This window comes from Nomascus leucogenys, chromosome 13 (genome assembly GCF_006542625.1).
Source record: "Nomascus leucogenys isolate Asia chromosome 13, Asia_NLE_v1, whole genome shotgun sequence".
In the NCBI taxonomy this organism is placed as follows: Eukaryota; Metazoa; Chordata; class Mammalia; order Primates; family Hylobatidae; genus Nomascus; species Nomascus leucogenys.
In genome coordinates, this window is record NC_044393.1 from 100,768,238 (window position 1) to 100,789,242 (window position 21,005).

General features: G+C 44.0%; 1 protein-coding gene across 1 annotated transcript in view; it reads right to left on the bottom strand.

Annotated features, from left to right (window-relative positions):
* Positions 1-12,133: 12,133 nt before the first annotated feature.
* The window catches only part of XRCC2 (X-ray repair cross complementing 2), a 31,848-nt gene continuing 22,976 nt past the window's right edge, over positions 12,134-21,005 (bottom strand). Inside the window, exon 3 of the mRNA XM_003270944.3 lies at positions 12,134-12,855. Coding sequence (XP_003270992.1) covers positions 12,134-12,855 — 722 coding nt within the window. The remainder of the gene's footprint in view (positions 12,856-21,005) is intronic.

Here is a 21,005-nt window from a genome sequence, read left to right on the forward strand (position 1 = left end):
TCTTGCTCTTGTCCCCAAGGCTGGAGTGCAATGGCGCGATCTCAGCTCACTGCAATCTCTGCCTCCCGGGTTCAAGTGATTCTCCCGCCTCAGCTTCCCGAGTAGCTGGGATTACAGGCATGCGCCACCATGCCCAGCTAATTTGGTATTTTTAGTAGAGATGGAGTTTCACCATATTGGCCAGGCTGGTCTTAAACTCCTGACCTCAGGTGATCCACCCGCCTTGGCCTCCCAAAGTGCTGGGATCACAGGCGTGAGCCACCGCGCCCGGCCGAAGGTATTATTTTAAAAGGTATTATATTGAAGGTATTTCTTTGTAATGTTCTTTAAGAAAAATCAGCAGACTCCACCCTTAGCCCCTTCCTCTCCCTGCCCAACCCCACCCCTTCCTTAGCCTCTGAAAAAAAAAAAAAGTAAAAAAAAAAAAAAAAAAGAAAATTCAGGATTACGTTTGTATGATTTATTGACTGTTTATGCAACTGATAGTAGTGCGTTCATTTTTAATGCTGTTGGGTGCTTCCTTGTATGAATATGCCACCATTTGTTTATCCATTCTGTTGTGAATGGATGTTTGAGTTGACTCTGGCTTTTGTTGTTATGAATAATGCTAATATAAATATATTTATACATCTTTCCTGATACACATGAGCAAGAATCTCTCAAGAATATATGCCAAGTTGAAGGATATATGTGTATTTAACTTTGAAAAATAATGCCAAGCCGGGCGCGGTGGCTCACGCCTGTAATCCCAGCACTTTGGGAGGCCGAGGCGGGTGGATTATGAGGTCAAGAGATGGAGACCATCCTGGCCAACATGGTGAAACCCCGTCTCTACTAAAAATACAAAAATTAGCTGGGTGTGGCGGTGCGCGCCCATAATCCCAGCTACTCAGGAGGATGAGGCAGGAGAATCGCTTGAACCCGGGAGGCGGAGGTTGCAGTGAGCCGAGATCACACCACTGCACTCCAGCCTGGCGTCAGAGCGAGACTCCGTCTCAAAAGAAAAAAAAAAGAAATAAAGAAAATAATGCCAAGTTCGTTTTCCAGGTGCTTGCACTTCTTTGGTTTGACTTTGCCAGCAGCACAGAGTAGGCGTTCTTTGTTGCACATCTTCTTCGCTACTTGGTAATGTCAGCCTTTAAATTTCTGTCATCCAAGTGTGTGTGAAATGACACCTTACTGAGCTCTTAATTTGTTTTTGCAATTACTGATGAGATTGAACATCATTTCATATTTTTTGACCAGTCCTGTTTCTTTTCTGTGAAATGCCTCTGAATATCCTTTGCTCATTTTTCTTTTTTTGAGACGGAGTCTTGCTCTGTCCGCCAGGCTGGAGTGCAGTGGCGCGATCTCGGCTCACTGCAAGCTCCGCCTCCCGGGTTCATGTCATTCTCCTGCCTCAGCCTCCCGAGTAGCTGGGACTACAGGCGCCCACCATCACGCCCGGCTAATTTTTTGTATTTTTAGTAGAGATGGGGTTTCACCATGTTAGCCAGGATGGTCTCGATCTCCTGACCTCGTGATCCGCCTGCCTCGGCCTCCCAAAGTGCTGGGATTACAGGCGTGAGTCACTGCACTCGGCCTCCTTTGCCCATTTTTCTACTTATTAATTTTGCCTTGATTTCTGTATACACACATATTTGTGTGCACATATATACACACTTATGAGTATACACACATTTTGGTTTTAATATTAAACGTGTTGTTCACATGGGTTGCAAATATACTCTCAGTTTGTAGCTTCTCTTTTCGCTTTGTTGATGGAATCTTTGATGAGTAAAAATTATAAGTACTAATGTAATCCAGTTTTCAGTGGCATCTTTTTCCATTATGTATCATCCATCCTTGCTACAAGGATTTGAATAGTCCATCCTTTCCACAATGATTTGGTGCTTCTGAAATATGCTTAAGTCCATACGTGTGGGTTTGTTCTGAAGCTCTATATTCTGTTCTACTTGTGTATCCTTTTACCAATAGCATACTCTCACTTTAGCTAAATTTTTTTTTTTTTTTTTTTTGAGACGGAGTCTCGCTCTGTCGCCCAGGCTGGAGTGCAGTGGCGTGATCTCGGCTTAGCGCAACTTCTGCCTCCTGGGTTGAAGCAATTCTCCTGCCTCAGCCTCTTGAGTAGCTGGGACTACAGGTGTGTGCCACCACGCCCAGCTAATTTTTGTATTTTTAGTAGAGACGGGGGTTTCACCATGTTGGCCAGAATGGTCTCGATCTTTTGACCTCGTGATCCGCCCACCTTGGCATCCCAAAGTGCTGGGATTACAGGCCTGAGCCACCATGCCTGGCCTTAGCTACATATCCTTACATCTAATAGGGTAGGTTCCCCTACCTCAGCCTCCTTTAAGAAAACTTAGCAGCCAGGCTGGGTGCAATGGCTCACGCCTGTAATCCCAGCACTTTGGGAGGCCAAGGCAGGCAGATCACTTGTGGTCAGGAGTTCGAGACCATCCTGGCTAACATGGTGAAACCCTGTCTCTACTAAAAATACAAAAATTAGCCGGGCATGCTGGCATGTGCCTGTAATCCCAGCTACTCGGGAGGCTGAGGCAGGAGAATTGTTTGAACCCAGGAGGCAGAGGTTGCAGTGAGCTGAGATTGTCCCACTGCACTCCAGCCTGGGTGAAGAAGCAAGCCTCCGAAAGAAAGGAAGAAAGGAAAGAAAGAAAGACGAGAGAGAGAGAGAGAAAGGAAGGGAAGGGAAGGGAAGGGAAGGGAAGGGAAGGGAAGGGGAAGGGAAGGGAAGGGAAGGGAAGGGAAGGGAAGGGAAGGGGAAGGGAAGGGGAAGGGAAGGGGAAGGGGAAGGGAGGGGAGGGGAGGGGAGGGGAAGGGAAGGGAAGGGAAGGGAAGGGAAGGGAAGGGAGGAGGGAGGGAGGGAGGGAGGGAGGAAGGAAGGAAGGAAAAGAAAAGAAAAGAAAGAAAGAACACTTAGCTCGGATCTCCCTTTGAAAGTGAGTTATCTGACAGTGTCCAGCTAAAGTGCCTTTTGCTCTGCCACAGTATATGAGCTGAGGTCATGTGCTCCTCATGAATACTTCTGCCCAGTGAGGGTGTCCTCCAGACAATCTTTGCATAGGAGTTCCCTGGTGGACAGGCCAAGACTTTCTCTGAGCTGTGCTGCCAGTCTGAAGTTCTTCCTCCCAGTTCTTCCTGCCTCCTTCCTTCCAAAGGTGTCAGGCCCTAAGGTTTTCCCTGCCTCATTCTGCCCCCTCTTGTCGTTCACCTCTTACGCTCCTGACATCATTTTTGCATCTGCCTCCTGGTGGACCTGAGTGGATACGAGGGGCTCCAGGATTCCTGGCTCCTTGCTGTACTAAATTTAAGAATCAGTTCCAAAATGAAGCAAAACGAAAATAGTTCTGTTGGGATTTTGACAGGAATTGCATTGGATCAATTGCTTAGTCGCAGAACTGACATCTTTATATTAATGACACTGAGTCTCTCAATCGCAAACATGCTACTTCTCTCCATTTATTTAGGGGTTCTTTAATCCTTTTCCCATTTGCCCTGAGAATACTCACCGGCAGTGCTTACAGATGCAGCATTTACCCCGAGATAACTTTGCCACAAAATATCTCGCTTTTATGATTATTTTCACATTGCTCTAGTATATCGACTTTAGAAACAAAAGACATCATTCCATTTACAGCATTCCGTCTTTAGTAGTGGTATGTCCATTTACAAAACATAGTAATTCTCGATCGCTGAAAATATCAAATCCTAGAAAATGTAGTATTCCTACACGTGATGTTAACATCGTTCTCAACAGTTGGCCGAAGATTCATTCAATGAGCCCGATTTTTCTGAAATAGATTCTGATGATCCAGATGTTTCTGATGTTAGTTCTGTTTAGAAATAACTCCAAGAACAGTTTTTATATTTTATTTTCACATTGAAAATCAGTAAGATTTGCTTCAGCCTCCAAGAATGTGTTTACGTAAAATTAAATGAGCACTGGCAGTGAGCTGCACTTTTGTTTTCTAAATGGGAAAAGGGTTAAACTCTGCTTCTTACAATAAAGTTTTGTAATTTTCTCCAAAAAGGTCTTGCATATTTTTATTAGATTTATTTCTAGGAAGTTTATAGTTTTAGTTATGATTAAATATTATATATATTTAAAATTCCATTTTCTTTTTTAAAATTTATTTTTATAGAGACAGGGTTTCACACTATGTTGCCCAGGCTGGTCTCGAACTCCTAGGACTCAGGCAATCCTCCCTCCTTGGTCTCCCAAAGTACTGGGATTATACTTGTGAGCCACTGCACTCAGCCTACAATTCTATTTTTTAATTCTGTTGCTGGTACTTAGAAAAACTTAAATGTTAATGTTTTAGCTCGCAAATTTGCTAAACTCTTATTTCTAATAATCTGCTCATAGATGATATTGGATTTCCATACATACAATCATCTAACCTTTAAAGAATGACAGTTTTGTTTCTTCCATATGCCTTTTTTTATGCCTTTTTTTCTTTTTTTTCATTTTCCTTGCTTTACTGTGTTGACACTTTCAGTATAATGTTGAATACAAGTAATAATAGCAGGCACTCTTGTTCTTGATTTTAAGAGACACTTCTAATATTTCACTATTAACTAATGTTTACTGAGGGATTTTTGTATATACCTTTTATCAATTCAAGAGACTCAGCTAGGCAAGGTGGCACATACCTGTAATCACAGCTACTTTGGAGGCTGAGGTGGAGGCTCACTGGAACCCAGGAGTTTGAGGCTGCAGTGAGTTATGACGCCGCTGCACTCCAGCCTGGGCAACGGAGCGAGACCTTGTCTCTAAAAATAAAACAGCAAATATGTATTTTAAAAACCAGTCTAAAACTGTCATTTTAACTGGAGTCCTCAGTCCCTTTGCATGTAATCTAATGATTGGTGTGGATGCAGTTAAATACACCATCTCCTCTGTGCTTTGGATCTGTCCTGCTGTATTCGGCTCTTTTAAATTTAAAGATCTGCCCACCATTTTCCTGTTTCATTTTAAAGTTATGCCCCTTTTTCTATCTTTGAGTGGTTAAGGATAGAAATCCTTAATTTCTATAATCAATTCACCTTGATTAAGAAATCAAAAGGTGCAGACCCTTTATCAATGTCTAATGTTGATACTTTTCCCCTTCTCCCAGACAATGCAAGGACCTTAGAACACTAATTCTTCTGCTCCTAATGTTAAATTATATGCTTTTCTTGCCACATATTCTAAGTCTGTGAGAGGATGTGTGTGTGTGCGTGTGTGTGTGTGCGCGTGTTGTTCCCTTCTTTGTATCCAGGAATTCTCATCATTTAGCTCCCACTTCTAAGTGAGAACATGCAGTATCTGGTTTTCTGTTCCTATGTTAGTTTGCTAAGGATAATAGTGTCCAGCCCCATCCATGTCCATGGCAAAGGCATGATCTTGTTCCTTATATTTTATATTTTTTAGAGATGGAGTCGCCCAGGCAGGAGTGCCATAGCGTGATCTCGGCTCACTGCAACCTCTGCCTCCCAGGTTCCAGCAATTCTCCTGCCTCGGCCTCCTGAGTAGCTGGGACTACAGGCACGTGCCACCATGCCCAGCTAATTTTTTGTATTTTAGTAGAGATGGGGTTTCACCGTGTTGCCCAGGCTGGTCTCGACCTCCTGAGCTCAGGCAATCCACCCACCTCGGCCTCACAAAGTGCTAGGATCACAGGCATGAGCCACCACGCCCAGTCAATCTTGTTCCTTTTTATGGCTGCATAGTATTCCCTGGTGTGTATGTACTACATTTTTTTAATCCAGTCTGTCACTGATGGGCAGTGCTGCAACGAACATATGCGTTCATGTGTCTTTGTAACAGAATGATTTCTATTCCTTTGGGTATATACCCAGTAATGAGATTGCTGGGTCGAATGGTTATCTCTGTCTTTATCCCCCCACTGTCTTCCACAATGGCTGAACTAATTTAATTTACACTTCCACCAACAGTGTATAAGCGTATCTTTTTCTCCACAACCTCACCAGCATCTGTTATTTTTTGACATTTTTATAATAGCCATTTGGACTGGTGTGAGATGGTACCTCGTTTCGATTTGCATTTCTCTAATGATCAGTGATGTTGGGCTTTTTTTCATAGGATTGTTGGCCACAGATGTCTTCTTTTGAAAAGCGTCTGTTCATGTCCTTTGCCCACTTTTTAATGGGGTGGTTTTTTCTTCTAAAGTTGTTTAAATTACTTATAGATGCTGGATTTCAGACCTTTCTCAGATGCATAGTTTGCAACAATTTTCTCCCATTCTGTAAGCTGTCTGTTTACTCTGTTGATAGTTTCTTTGGCTGTGCAGCTCTTTAGTTTAATTAGATCCCATTTGTGAATTTTTGCTTCTGTCACAACTGTTTTTGGCGTCTTTGTCATGAAATCTTTGCCTGTGCCTATGTCCTGAATGGTATTGCCTGGGTTGTCTTCCAGAATTTTTATTGTTTTGGGTTTTACATTAAGTCTTTAATCCATCTCGAGTTAATTTTTGTATATGGCATAAGGAAGGCGTCCATTTTCAATCTTTTGCATACGGCTGGCCAGTTATCCCAGCACAATTTATTGAATAGAGAATCCATTGCCCATTGCTTGTTTTTGTCAGGTTTGTCGAAGATCAAAAAATTATAGGTGTGTGGTCTCATTTCTAAATTCTATATTCTGTTCCATCAGTCTACTTGTGTTTTTGTGCCAGTACTATGCTGTTTTGGTTACTGTAGCCTTGTAGTATAGTTTGAAGCTGGGTAGCATGATGCCTCCAGCTTTGTTCTTTTTGCTTAGGATTGCCTTACTATCAATATTTCTTTAGATTTACTCAAGTACTTACCATTTACTCATCATTACTTCTTACATCTCAGATTTACTTTCTGAGATAATCTTTTAAAAGTTCCTTTGGTGAAGAAATTTTGGTGGTAAATTCTGTTTTTATTTGAAAATGTCTATTTCACTGTCATTCTTAGATAATCCGTATATAACATAGTCTACATAAAAAATTAACATTGATAATACAGCATCTTATAGTTAAAAGCAGAAAACTATATATTTGAAGCAAGTGATAAGGTACATACCCTATTTTGTATAGTATATACTATGAAATGAATGTCTGAACTATTTTTCACATGTATTTTTTTCACTAGATTCTCAAAATGACCCTGAGAAGAAAAGTATTTTATGATCCCCATGGTTTTTTTGCAAGTAAATAAAATAAATAAATGGGATATTCTAAGATTTGTAAACATGCACTTCTATTATTCTTCTGGTTCTATCCTGCATCCCTGGTGTCTGCCACGTATGTAACTTACAATGTGGTGTCTCTTTCTCTTTATAAGGTGGATTCTTTTTACAAGTGCTAAAATTTCTTTTTTATTTTTTTGAGACAGGGTCTCACTCTGTCGCCCAGTCTGGAGTGCAGTGGCATGATCTTGGCTCACTCCACCCTCTGCCTCCCAGGCTCAAGCAATTCTCCTGCCTCATCCTCCCGCATAGCTGGGATTACAGGCACATGCCTCTACCGCCTGGCTAACTTTTTTTGTATTTTTAGTAGAGACGGGGTTTCACCAAGTTGGCAAGGCTGGTCTCAAACTCCTGACCTCAAATGATCTACCTGCCTCAGTTTCCCAAAGTGCTGGGATTACAGGTGTGAGCCACCATGCCAGCCTTAACATTGCTAGTGTATAACTTTTGGTTTAAATATTTTTTTATTAACCGGTATTCTTTTTTTTTTTTTTTTGAGATGGAGTCTTGCTCTGTTGCCCAGGCTGGAGTGCAGTGGCACAATCTCAACTCACTGCAACCTCCGCCTCCAGGGCTCAAGCAATTCTCTTGCCTCAGCCTCCCTAGTAGCTGGGATTACAGGTGTGCACCACCACGCCCAGCTAATTTTTCTATTTTTAGTAGAGACGGAGTTTCACCATGTTGGCCAGGCTGGTCTCGACCTCCTTACCTCAAGTGATCCATCCATCTCGGCCTCTCAAAGTGCTGGAATTACAGGTGTGAGCCACCACGCCCGGCCTAGCCAGTATTCTTAATTCCTTCCAACATGTCAAATAACAAATCTTTTTAAGATAACGAAGTCTTTAGTCTGATACATTAATATATAATTGATAATGTAATATAAAAGTTCATTATTTTTAAATCATGTTCCTGAAGAATAAGTTATAAATCTGTGAATAACAGTCCATTAAATTAGCACTTCATTTATAGAAAGAGGAAATGGAAAATCTTATCATATTCAAGGCTAGACTTCTGCTGAGAGTTGCTGAGTTTTTCATACACACTTGGCACACACAATCTACAGAGCTTGAAAGGGAAGGTAACTGAATATTCACATCTTCTCTCTAGAGCTGAAGATTCTGAATTGTACTGACCATACACACTGATGGGGGAAATTAGCATATTTCCCCAACTTACAAATGTTTATAAATTACTTGTGTATAACATGTATTGCATATAATAAAAGTACACAAAATTTAGAAAGATGAACTATTAAAATATATATATATATATATATTCGTGGCCAGGCGCGGCAGCTCAAGTCTTAATCCCAGCACTTTGGGAGGCTGAGGTGGGTGGATCACCCGAGGTCAGGAGTTCAAGATCAGCCCGTCCAACATGGTGAAACCCCGTCTCTACTAAAAATACAAAAATTAGCCAGGCGTAGTGGCAGGCGCCTGTAATCCCAGCTACTTGGGAGGCTGAGTCAGGAGAATCGCTTGAGCTCAGGAGGTGGAGGTTGCAGTGAGCCAAGATCACACCATTGCACTCCAGCCTGGGTGGCAGAGTGAGACTGTCTCAAAAGGAAAAAAAAAAAAAAAAAATATATATATATATATATATATATATATATGCACACATATATATATATATATACACATATATATATATATACACACACATATATATATACACACACACACACACACATGCACACAGTTTTTTTTTCAAGGTAAAATTATTTAGTGGGAGCATACAGGTGTGTGGGTGTGAACAACTGCCATCGTGTTTAATTTCATCATGTGGCTGAAGAGCAAACACCATTGAAGGGCTGTTAGTCTGATGACTTTTTACTGTCTGCTGACACGTTCCTAAGACAGGCCTGTTCACAAGGGAGACATCCCAGGAGGCCCCTGAGAAAGTGGGGAAGTGAGGAATGGAAGGGAGGGAGGCAGTAAGTGATGTGTCCATGAAGAGGTTATCGCTGTAAGCAACTGGGAATGCCTCCTGCTGGGGCCACTCTGAGAAACAGCTCAGTGTCCTCTCACTGAGAGCTGAGGAAATCCAGGTTTTTATGCACCAAATGCCCCTCGTTGGTTAAGGACGGCCCAGCTTGCCCCACATGCAGCCCGGCAGGCTGTGGCATCAAGAAGACACCCTCAGAAGCCCTGGATGTTTGGAAACTGTAGTGGACCAGAGTAGCAGGCCCAGGACTGGTGGGTGGGCACAGACGGCACCTGCTGCATCTGCTAGGCTGCGTTACGAAAACACAATTTCCAGCTCAGTTTCTTTGCAGTGTTCCTCTTAAACCCTTGAAAAGAACGTTCATTAGATAAGTGCATTTACAGTGAAATAGTTTTAACTGATAGGTAACATACAAATGAACAAACCTATGAGAACACTACTCTAAATCCCTTCCATTTTTCCCATGGAGTAACTCAGATACATATGTGACCTATGACATTCTGACATACAGATTGAAGGAGACTGCTGAAGTCAATCTAAATATCAAACCAATATAAATTGATCTTTTCTTGAATTAAAATTAATAGAATTTCTAAAACTTTCTTCCTATACATCACCTTGTATACCCCTTGAGGTGCATGCTCCCGTTTGGGCCATCCCTGCACCAAAGTTCCTGTCCAGGCTGAGTGCGGTGGCTCACGCCTGTAATCCTAGCACTTTGGGAGGCCGAGGCAGGCAGATCACTTGAGGTCAGGAGTTCAAGACCAGCCTGACCAACATGGCGAAACCCCCATCTCTACTAAAAATACAAAAAATAGCTGGGCGTGGTGGAGCATGCCTGTAATCCCAGCTACTTGGGAGGCTGAGCCAGGAAAATCACTTGAACCTGGGAGGCGGAGGTTGCAGTGAGCCAGGATTGCACCACCGCGCTCCAGCCTGGGCAGCAGAGGGAGAGAGTCTATCTCAAAAGCAAAAAAAGTGCCTGTCCAGCTCTCAGCTGGAAATGATTCAATCCATTTTGAGGTATGCCTGACTATTCTAAATAGGTAAGAAAATACTAGTAATTGGCTGGGCATGGTAGCTCACACCTGTAATTCCAGCACATTGGGAGGCCAAGGTAGATGGATTGAGCCCAGGAATTTGAGACCAGCCTGGCTAACATGGTGAAATCCGTCTCTACAAAAAAATACAAAAATTAGCTGGGTGTGGTGGCCCATGCCTATAGTCCCAGCTACTCAAGAGGCCGAGGTAGGAGGGTCACCGGAGCCCGGGAGGTCGAGGCTGCAGTGAGCTGTGATTGCACCACTGCACTCTAGCCTGGGAAACAGAGTGAGATCCTGTCTCAAAAAAAAAAAAAAAAAAAAAAAAGACGTCTGACAGAGAGAGAGAAAAGGAAAGAAAAGACACCAGGCTTTTACAGCTCATGCCTGTAATCCCAGCACTTTAGGAGGCCGAGGCGGATCACGAGGTCAGGAGATCGAGACCATCCTGGCTAACATGGTGAAACCCTGTCTCTACTAAAAAATACAAAAAATTAGCCGGGCGTGGTGGCGGGCACCTGTGGTCCCAGCTACTCGGGAGACTGAGGCGGGAGAATGGTGTGAACCCGGGAGGTAGAGCTTGCAGTGAGCCGAGGTTGCGCCATTGCACTCCAGCCTGGGCGACAGAGCGAGACTCCATCTCAAAAACAAAACAAAACAAAAATTATCTGGGTATGGTGACACATGCCTCTAGTCCCAGCTACTTGGGAGGCTGAGGCATGAGAATCACTTGAACCTGGGAGGCGGAGGTCACAGTGGGCCAAGATCATGCCACTGCACTCCAGCCTGGGTGACTGAACGAGACTCCATCTCAAACAAAAAAAAAAAAAAAAAGATGCATTTAAACTTTCTTAAATAAAAAAGGACTTAACTGAATTCCAAAAATGTGGCACAAAGTTATACATGTCTATTTTATTTAGGCAGATGTATGTATATATTATTTATTTCCTTTTAAAGCAAGCTTAATACAAAGTTTAATTGCTAAAATCACTTTGATTCAACAGCCTAGAAACAGAATAGTTTTTTTTTTTTTTTTTTTCAGACGGAGTCTCGCTCTTTCACCCAGGCTGGACTGCAGTGGCGCTATCTGGCTCACTGCAAGCTCCGCCTCCTGGGTTCACGCCATTCTCCTGCCTCAGCCTCCTGAGTAGCTGGGACTACAGGCACCTGCCACTGCGCCCGGCTAATTTTTTGTATTTTTAGTAGAGACGGGGTTTCACCGTGTTAGCCAAGATAGTCTCGATCTCCTGAACTCGTGATCCGCCCACCTCGGCCTCCCAAAGCACTGGGATTACAGGCGTGAGCCACCGCGCCCGGCGAAACAGAATAGTCTTTACTTTTACTGTGCTAGTTTAACAAATCCATTCTGTAAAGAAATACTGTTAATTCCCCTAGAGTTTAAAACTCCAGGGCTGGGCGCGGGCCTGTAATCCCAGCACTTTGGGAGGCCAAGGCGGGTGGATCACTTGAGGTCAGGAGTTCGAGACCAGCCTGGCTAACATGGTGAAACCCCGTCTCTACTAAAAATACAAAAATGAGCCAGGTGTGGTGGTGGGTGCCTGTAATCCCAGCTACTTGGGAGGCTGAGGCAGGAGAATCACTTGAACGCAGAAGGTGGAGGCTGCAGTGAGCTGAGATTGTGCCACTGCACTCCAGCAGCCTGGGAGACAGAGTGAGACTCTGTCTCCCAAAAAAGAAAACCTTTGGCCACGAGCAGTGTCTCACCCCTGTAATCCCTGCACTCTAGGAGGCACCCATAGGAAGATCCCTTGAGGCCAGGAGTTCAAGGCTGCAGTGAGCCATGATTGTGCCACTGCACTCCAGCCTGGCAGACAAAGCAAGACTCTGTCTTAAGAAAGAAAAATTTTAAGGCTTGCATAGTACCCTGCAAAAGACTATTTTATGATATATATCAACAAAATTCAACCCCACTTTCTCCAATAATAAAAAAATGTTTTTTTAAACTGTTACTTTTTAAACAACGTGAAACTAATGAAAATTGGTTGCTGCTTTGAGAATCCTCTTGTTTGGAGAAAAACATCCTGTGCTTCACCAGTTGCTGCCATGCCTTACAGAGATAGGGTCTGTAGTCTATGTCCACGCCACACAGTCGTCGAGAGGCATGAGAAGGTTCTTCTGAGGAGTTCGAGGCTTTCTGCATTATAGTTTGTGTCGTTGCAAAAAGAACCAGGCGATAGTCATTTACAAGCTTCTCTAAGCACTGAGAACATTTCCTCAGAGTAGACTCCTGTAAGTTCACACTTTCTCCTCCATTGACGCGGTCTATCCAGTAAAAAGCTGACAGGCTATCCAAAATCAAAAGGCAGAGAGACGGGTGACTACAAAACATACTTTCTAGTGAGTAAAGTGTAAGAAGTAAGTGGGTGCTACTACTGCAGTACACCAAAAAAAATCTTCCCAGGCAGTATTTGATTATTTCTTCAGAGCTTTGGGATAGTCTGTGCTCAAGAATTGTAACTAGCCGGAGCATATCAAAGTGGTAATCTGTATCAATAAATAAGACTTCTACTTCCAGGCCACCTTCTGATTTGGGAAGTATACATCGTGCTGTTAGGTGATAAAGCATTTCTGTTTTTCCTGTTCCTTCTGGGCCATGAAATTCAAGAATGTCACCTGTGTAAAATTTAAAAATCTCAGTCAAAATGCAGTAGAGCTCAAGGGTAGGGTACAAAATGCAAAGTATGCAAAAAAGTTTAAAAAGACATTTACTGGAATGTGAAAGAAAATCTAAATTCACTTTTGCCAAAATGAGCCGGGCGCGGTGGCTCACGCTTGTAATCCCAGCACTTTGGGAGGCCGAGGCGGGCGGATCACAAGGTCAGGAGATCGAGACCACGGTGAAACCCCGTCTCTACTAAAAATACAAAAAAATTAGCCGGGCGTGGTGGCGGGCGCCTGTAGTCCCAGCTACTCGGAGAGGCTGAGGCAGGAGAATGGTGTGAACCCGGGAGGCGGAGCTTGCAGTGAGCCAAGATCGCGCCACTGCACTCCAGCCTGGGCGACAGAGCGAGACTCCGCCTCAAAAAAATAAAATAAATAAATTCACTTTTGCCAAAATGAGGCTGTACAAGCAAATACAATAAGCAAGGAAATTAGAGCCCGGTGGGAAGGTTGGAAGAGGCTAGGGGACTCTCCTCGGGCCAGGCTCACATGCACTCCCTCTTCAATTTGCGAGATTCAAAAATAAAGAGCCACAAATCTAGGGCCTTTCCAAAATCTGATGACTACAGTACACACCCTTTCTGGTAGTTGATTACACTATATCCATTCTTCCCCTCTTCCTAAAGTATAAAACCTAATTTGATGGGGAGGGAAATGTGTCCACTTTAAAACTATTTTTCATAGTCTCCTTTGAAAAGAAAGGTTACCAGGTAACACAGCTGTCACCAGTGAGATGCAGGCTGCTCTCTGTTGATGATTTTTTCCTATCCAGGGACCCCTTCTGCCCTGCCACGCCCTCCTGCGGGGGTGGAGCAGCCATCTGGAAGCAGTGGGGATGAAAGCCCACCCGTGCCGGGCGCGGTGGCTCAAGCCTGTAATCCCAGCACTTTGGGAGGCCGAGGTGGGCGGATCACGAGGTCAGGAGATCGAGACCATCCTGGCTAACACGGTGAAACCCCGTCTCTACTAAAAATACAAAAAATTAGCCGGGCATGTTGGCGGGCACCTGTAGTCCCAGCTACTCGGGAGGCTGAGGCAGGAGAATGGCGTGAACCCAGGAGGTGGAGGTTGCGGTGAGCCGAGATCGCGCCACTGCACTCCAGCCTTGGGGACAGAGAAAGACTCCGTCTCAAAAAAAAAAAAAAAAAAAAGCCCACCCTCAGGATGGTGGCGTGGAAGACAGAAGGTGCCCAGGACTCTGGGCATATGGAGCCCCCACCAGCCACGCACAGCCTGCCTCTGTGCCACTCAGGATGTGAGGAAAACAAGCCCCCACCTGGGCAAGTCACTAAGTTGGACTTCTATGACATACAGGTGAAAGCACTCCCTAATTAGGTTTCTCAGTGTTATTGATGTTATGGGGGGAACAATTCTGGATTTTGTGGTTTCACACATTATTGAGGCAAAAGCCCATGGCTCTCAGGCCCTAAATGCCAACAGCATCCTTCAACTGAAAACAACCTTACACGTTCCCAAACTGCCTTCAGTTATTCTTTGCTATTTGAATTATCTCTGGAAACCATGTCCAGCCGCACTAGAAATTATTTTCCTAGCATTAAAAATCAAAGTCAACTACTCTGAACATTAAAGACTCCAACTCTCCTATCTAGGCTCGAATAACTCACTGAGGACAGCACAAGTTAAATCAAACGACACTGGGGAAGTTGCCTTGCTTCCAGAACTTTTCAAAATGCACTCACAGTGGCATTCAACTCTTGCTTGTCATTATTAATTTACAACTGAACTACCTGATTGGAAACACTATGTTAAAATACCGATTATTAGCCCCAATCAAATGATGGTCTAAATAAGAATTCAAGGGCTGGGTGCAGTGGCTCACGCCTATAATCCCAGCACTTTGGGAGGCAGAGGTGGGAGGATCACCTGAGGTCAAGAATTCAAGACCAGCCTGGCCAACATAGTGAAACCCTACTAAAAATACAAAAAATTAGCTGGGCATGGTGGCGGGCACCTGTAATCTCAGCTACTTGGGAGGCTGAAGCAGGAGAATCACTTGAACCCGGGAGACAGAGGTTGCAGTGAGCCGAGATCACGCCATTGCACTCCAGCCTGGGTGACGAGCGAAACTCCATCTCAAAAAACAAAAACAAAAACAAAGAATTCAATTACTTTATTTCTTCTTCTTATTTAATTTTTTTTTGAGATGGAGTCTTGTTCTGTTGCCTAGGCTGGAGTGCAGTGGTGCAATCTTGGCTTACTGCAACTTTCGCCTCCTGGGTTCAAGCAATTCTCCTGCCTCAGCCTCCCGAGTAGCTGGGATTACAGGCGTGCGCTACCACGCCCAGCGAATTTTTGTATTTTTGGTAGATACGCGGTTTTGCCATGTTGGCCAGGCTGGTCTCGAACTCCTGACCTCAGGTGATCCACCCACCTCGGCCTCCCAAAGTGCTGGGATTATAGGTGTGAACCACTGCCACCTGGCCTTTCTTATTATTATCAACAAACCATTGTATATTGGAGTATTCACAAATAATGTATAAGAAATCTAGGCTGGGTACAGTAGCTCATGCCTGTAACTCCCAGCACTTTGGGAGGTCACGGCAGGAGGATCACTTGAGCCCAAGAGTTCGATATCAGCCTGGTCAATATAGATAGTGAGACCCCGACTCTACAATTAAAAAAAAAAAAAGCCACCCATGGTGATGTGCATCAGTAGTCCCAGCTAATTGGGAGGCTGAGGTTGGAGAATCAGTTGAACCCAGGAGGTAGAGGCTGCAGTGAGCCAAGACTGCACCAAATTTCCACCATAATCTTACATACAACTTGCAATTCTAAATTTACCTTAAGAAGAACTTTAGGCCGGGCGCGGTGGCTCACGACTGTAATCCCAGCACTCTGGGAGGCCGAGGCAGGTGGATCACGAGGTCAGGAGATTGAGACCATCCTGGCTAACACAGTGAAACCCCATCTCTACTAAAAATACAAAAAAGTAGCTGGGCATGGTGGTGGGCACCTGTAGTCCCAGCTGCTCGGGAGGCTGAGGCAGGAGAATGGCATGAACCCGGGAGGCGGAGGTTGCAGTGAGCCGAGATCACACCACTGCACTCCAGCCTGGGCGACAGGGCAAGACTCCATCTCAAAAAAAAAAAAAGAACTTTAAAAAATGATTCCACCTCAGCCTCTCAAGTAGTTGGGACTACAGGCATGTGTCATCATGCCTGGCTAATTTTTGTATTTTTTGTACAGACTGGGTTCCACCATGTTGCCCAGGCTGGTCTTGAACTCCTGGGCTCAAGTGGTCTGCTTGCCTCAGCCTCCCAAAGTGCTGGGATTACAGGCATGAGCCACCATGCCTGGCTTCGGCTTTCTTATAGCATAGTATGTTATCAGTTCTCATAGACTTCTCTTGTATTTAAGAATTCTACACATGGCTGGGCACAGTGGCTCACGTCTGTAATCCAGCACTTTGGAAGCTGAAGTGGGAGGATCACTTGAGCCCAGGAGTTCATGACGAGCCTGGGCAACATAGGGAGACCCTGCCTCTACAAAAAATTTAAAAAAAGAAACAGCTGGGCGTGGTGGCATGTGCCTATAGTCCCAGTCTCAGCTACTCAGGGTGAAGTGGGAGCCTGTGAGGTTGAGGCTACAGGCCTGTGATCATGCCACTGCACTCTAGCCCAGACAACAGAGGGAGACCCTGTCTCTAAAAAGAAAAGAAAAAAAAGATTCCAGGCTCAAGGAGTAAAACTATTTTCATATTAACAATTGTCCATCTAATTAAAAGTTAACATAGCAACTAAACCTGTATTCTACCCAGATGTTCAGTGTGCCCTCTCTTACTATGCTACTGAGGAGCTATGCTGAACCCGCCACTCCTGCCAAGCGTCTTTTACTGCCCTACGTGATAGAGAATGAGGGACCATGCAGAAGCACAGATGGGGAAACCAAGAAGCAGACCACAGCAAATCCTCCCTCTCCCGCTCCCAGAGAGGGAGAGCCAGAGAGGGTGACCCACAGCTACTCACCTTTCTAGAGTACTGCATGCCTTAAAGAGGCTATTTCAGACATGTCCTATTTGCTCCTAATAACACTGAGGTAGGGAAAGCAAACTCTATCATCTCCCATCATCACACAGATCACACTATATAATCACTATTTACTTGATTACATTTCCTGCTAGCTTATCTAAGGTTGGGACTGGAGTATTCTGTCCCCAGCACAAAACCCAGGATCTTCTGAATGTGCTTCATCAGTTACCTTCTTCTCAAGATCCTCTTGAGAGACATCTAAAGAATAAAAATATAAGTCTTGGTTTGTGAGGGTTAAGGGCCTAAAAGCCAATTGTGAAACTGGCATTTTAAACGGAAGCAGGTCTGGTAGGGAGCAACAGGTGGGGTGTGTGGCTTTGGTGGCAGAGTTCAGCAGGTAAGAAGGTCCTAGACCAGGGTTGACACAGGGACCAACATAGGAGCCAAGCAAGAGGAGCAAACTGCCAGGTGTGGGGCCTGCTGCCCAGAGACCACAGGGTGCTCACACTTAGCATGGTGAGGGCCTCAGTCCTGCAGGTGATATGGTTAGTCTGTGTCCCCACCCAAATCTCATTTGAATTCCCACGTATTGTGGGAGGGACCCAGTAGGGGTAACTGAATCATGGGGGTGGGTCTTTCCTGTGCTGTTCTCGTGATAGTAAGTCTCATGGGATCTGACGCTTATTATAAGGGAGAATTTTCCTGTACAAGCTCTCTTTGCTTGCTGCCATCCATGTAGGATGGGACTTGTTCCTCCTTGCCTTCTGCCATGATTGTGAGGCTTCCCCAGCCACATGGAACTGTAAGTCCAATTAAACCTCTTTCTTTTGTAAATTGCCCAGTCTTGGGTATGTCTTTATCAGCAGCATGAAAATGGACTAATACAGCAGGTAAACCTAATGTGGTGATTTAAAAGTTCTTCTCAAAGATAGGCTTGGAAGTACCTGCACAAATCAAATATAGACATAAAGTAGACTTTTTTTGAGACAGGGTCTTATTCTGTCGTCCAGGCAAGAGTGTAGCGGCGTGACCTCAGCTCACTGCAACCTCCACCTCCCAGGCTCAAGCCATCCTCCCACCTCAGCCTCCTGAGTAGCTGGGACCACAGGTGTGTGCCACCACTCCTGGCTAATTTTTGTATTTTTTTGTAGAGACGGAATCTTGCTGAGTTGCCCAGGCTGGTCTCAAACTCCTGGGTTCAAGTGATCCACCCACCTCAGCCTCCCAAAGTGCTAGAATTACAGGCATGCACCACCACACCCAGCCCAAAGTAGAAATTTTTAATTCACATAATTCACATTGAGTATTCCAGCAAAAATTTAGCTTTCAAAATGGTATGGGTTTTTAAAAATGTATCTCTAGGTGTCACAAAATGAAAATGTCCTACAGCCACTAAAATTTAAGATTCAAGATGGTAAGCCGAGCACGGTGGCTCACGCCTGTAATCCCAGTACTTTGGGAGGCTGAGGCAGGTGGATCACCTGAGGTCAGGAGTTCAAGACCAGCCTGGCCAACATGACGAAACCCTGCTTCTACTAAAAATATAAAAATTAGCTGGGCATGGTGGCATGTGCCTGTAATCCCAGCTACTTGGGAATCTGAGGCAGGAGAATTGCTTGAACCTGGGGGGCAGAGGTTGCAGTGAGCTGAGATCGCGCCATTGCACACCAGCCTGGGCAACAAGAGTGAAACTCCATCTCAAATAAAAAAAAAAAAAAAAAAAGATTCAAGATGGTAATAAGGGGCTGGTTATAGCAGTCTGGGCGTAATACACACAGAAATAATAGAGAAAAAACAAAAATCTCTTTGATGGGTGGGTATTATGGACCTAAAATTAAGGCCAAAACTAAATTTTTGAGATATATCCACAGTTAGAAGAGGCATTAGAAGACAGCTAAAACAGAAATTTAATAGGAAAACCAGGAAGAAAAACATTACTGGGCAAAAGAGAATGTTTCAAGAAAATGAAACAGTACTAAATGATAAATGCAGCAGAAAAGTCATGACAATGAAAAGCGGCAGGGAAAAGATCACTGAGTTTGTCCAAAATAGTGACCTTGGAGCATTAATTATGTAGTCCGCAAAAGCATATTTAACATCTTATTTTGTGAACCAAACTTTTAAAACTGAGGTACTCAGAAGACAGCAGACAACAGCACTAGCCTAGGCATTCATTGCTTCTAGAGTAACAGCAAGGACAGAGTGGATTCCCAACGAGTGAAACTGAGGCAAAGAAGTTGAAGGTTAAATCCCTGCCTAAGAGATACTCTTTTTCTTTTACACATTAATAGCAAAGCAGATATAAAAAAGGCTTTTATAACAACCGGGAAGACACTGCAAACTTGCAAGAGACACATGAATTATCATTAAGGTCCTTGAACTAAATTCCTCACAAATATGTTTAATGATGAACTGAAATCAGTTTTACTGATTTTCTTAACATTTACTGTTTGATCCTCAAGATCAAAACCTGTAATCAAATATTATGTCCTACAGAAGGGACATCATCCTTTTCAACGTACTTGAAGTCACCATCTCATATGTTTCTGTGGCTGCTACAGCATCCTTGTCCGGCCAAATTATGGAACGTGACAACTCGCAGTAAAAAAAATCCCTAAGGTTTGGCACTTGAAGATATTAAACTAAATCAGAAAATCTGGATGATTTGGCCTTGACAGTTACTCTTACAAATAGAACGCTGTAAGGAGTTTGGGTAACAGATTGTCAGAAAGAGTTATGAATCTAAAGATCCTTCAAAATAAGGAAAAGAAAGGAAAAGCCAAAAAATCTATCGTCTTGGTACCAGCCTACCAACTATATAACAAATATGTTGAATTTGAAGATTATAATCATTATAGAAGTAAAGAAGTAATGAATTGGTACATGGTACTGAATAACTCCTATCCAAAAAAGCATTAAAAATATGTTTACAGGTTGGGCGTGGTGGTTCACGCCCATAATCCCAGCACTTTGGGAGGCTGAGGTGGGCAGATGGCTTGAGCCCAGGAGTTCAAGACCATCCTGGGCAACATGGCAAAACTCCATCTCTACAAAATACACAAAAATTAGTTGGGTGTGGTGGCACACATCTGTAGTCCCAGCTATTCAGGAGGCAGAGGTGTGAGGATCACCTGAGCCCGGGGGTTGGTCGAGGCTGCAGCGAGCCATCATGGCGCCACTGCACTCCAGCCTGGGCAACAAGAGTGAGACCTTGTCTCAAAAAGAAAAGTTTGGCACTGGGCACAATGGCTCATGCCTGTAATCTCAGCACTTTGGGAGGCTAACACGGGTGGATCACTTGAGGTCAGGAGTTCGAGACCAGCCTGGCCAACATGTTGAAACCCTGTCTCTACTAAAAATGCAAAAAATTTGCTGGGCATGGTAGCATCCGCCTGTAATTCCAGCTATTTGGGAAGATCGAGCTGCACTCCAGCCTGGGTGACAGAGTGAGACTCTGTCTCAAAACAAAACAAAACAAAAATAAATGTTTGGATGAGAACACATGGACACAGGGAGGGGGACAACACACACTGGAGCCTACCAAAGGTATGAGGGGAGGGAGTGCATCAGGACAAATAGGACAAGTAACCTAGGTGATGGGTTGATAGGTGCAGCCAACCACCATGGCACGCGTTTATCTATGTAACAAACCTTCACGTTCTACACATGTATCCTAGAATTTAAATTAAATTTTAAAAAATGTTCAGATGGGTGCAGTGGCTCACACCTGTAATCCCAGCATTTTGGGAGGCCAAGGTGGGTGGATTCCCTGAAGTTGGGTGTTCGAGACCAGCCTGGCCAACATGGTGAAACCCCATCTCTACTAAAAATACAGATGAGACAGAGCAAGACTCTGTCTCAAAAAAAAAGTTTACAATGGCATCGAGACTCTATAACCCCTAAATCTTACTACTTCAACTTAAGCTTTTCTGTAACAAGCTCTGATAAACTTCTATTGTTGATAAATAATCTTTATAGTCCCAGTCTTCTATCTGCTATTGTTCCAATGGAGTACTCATCTAACTAGTTTTACAGCTATAGGATCTTCAGTAGTTTTCAGTAAACTTTTTTGTTAGTTACTAAACATGATGGTGTTTTTCAGTGTTTCTATAA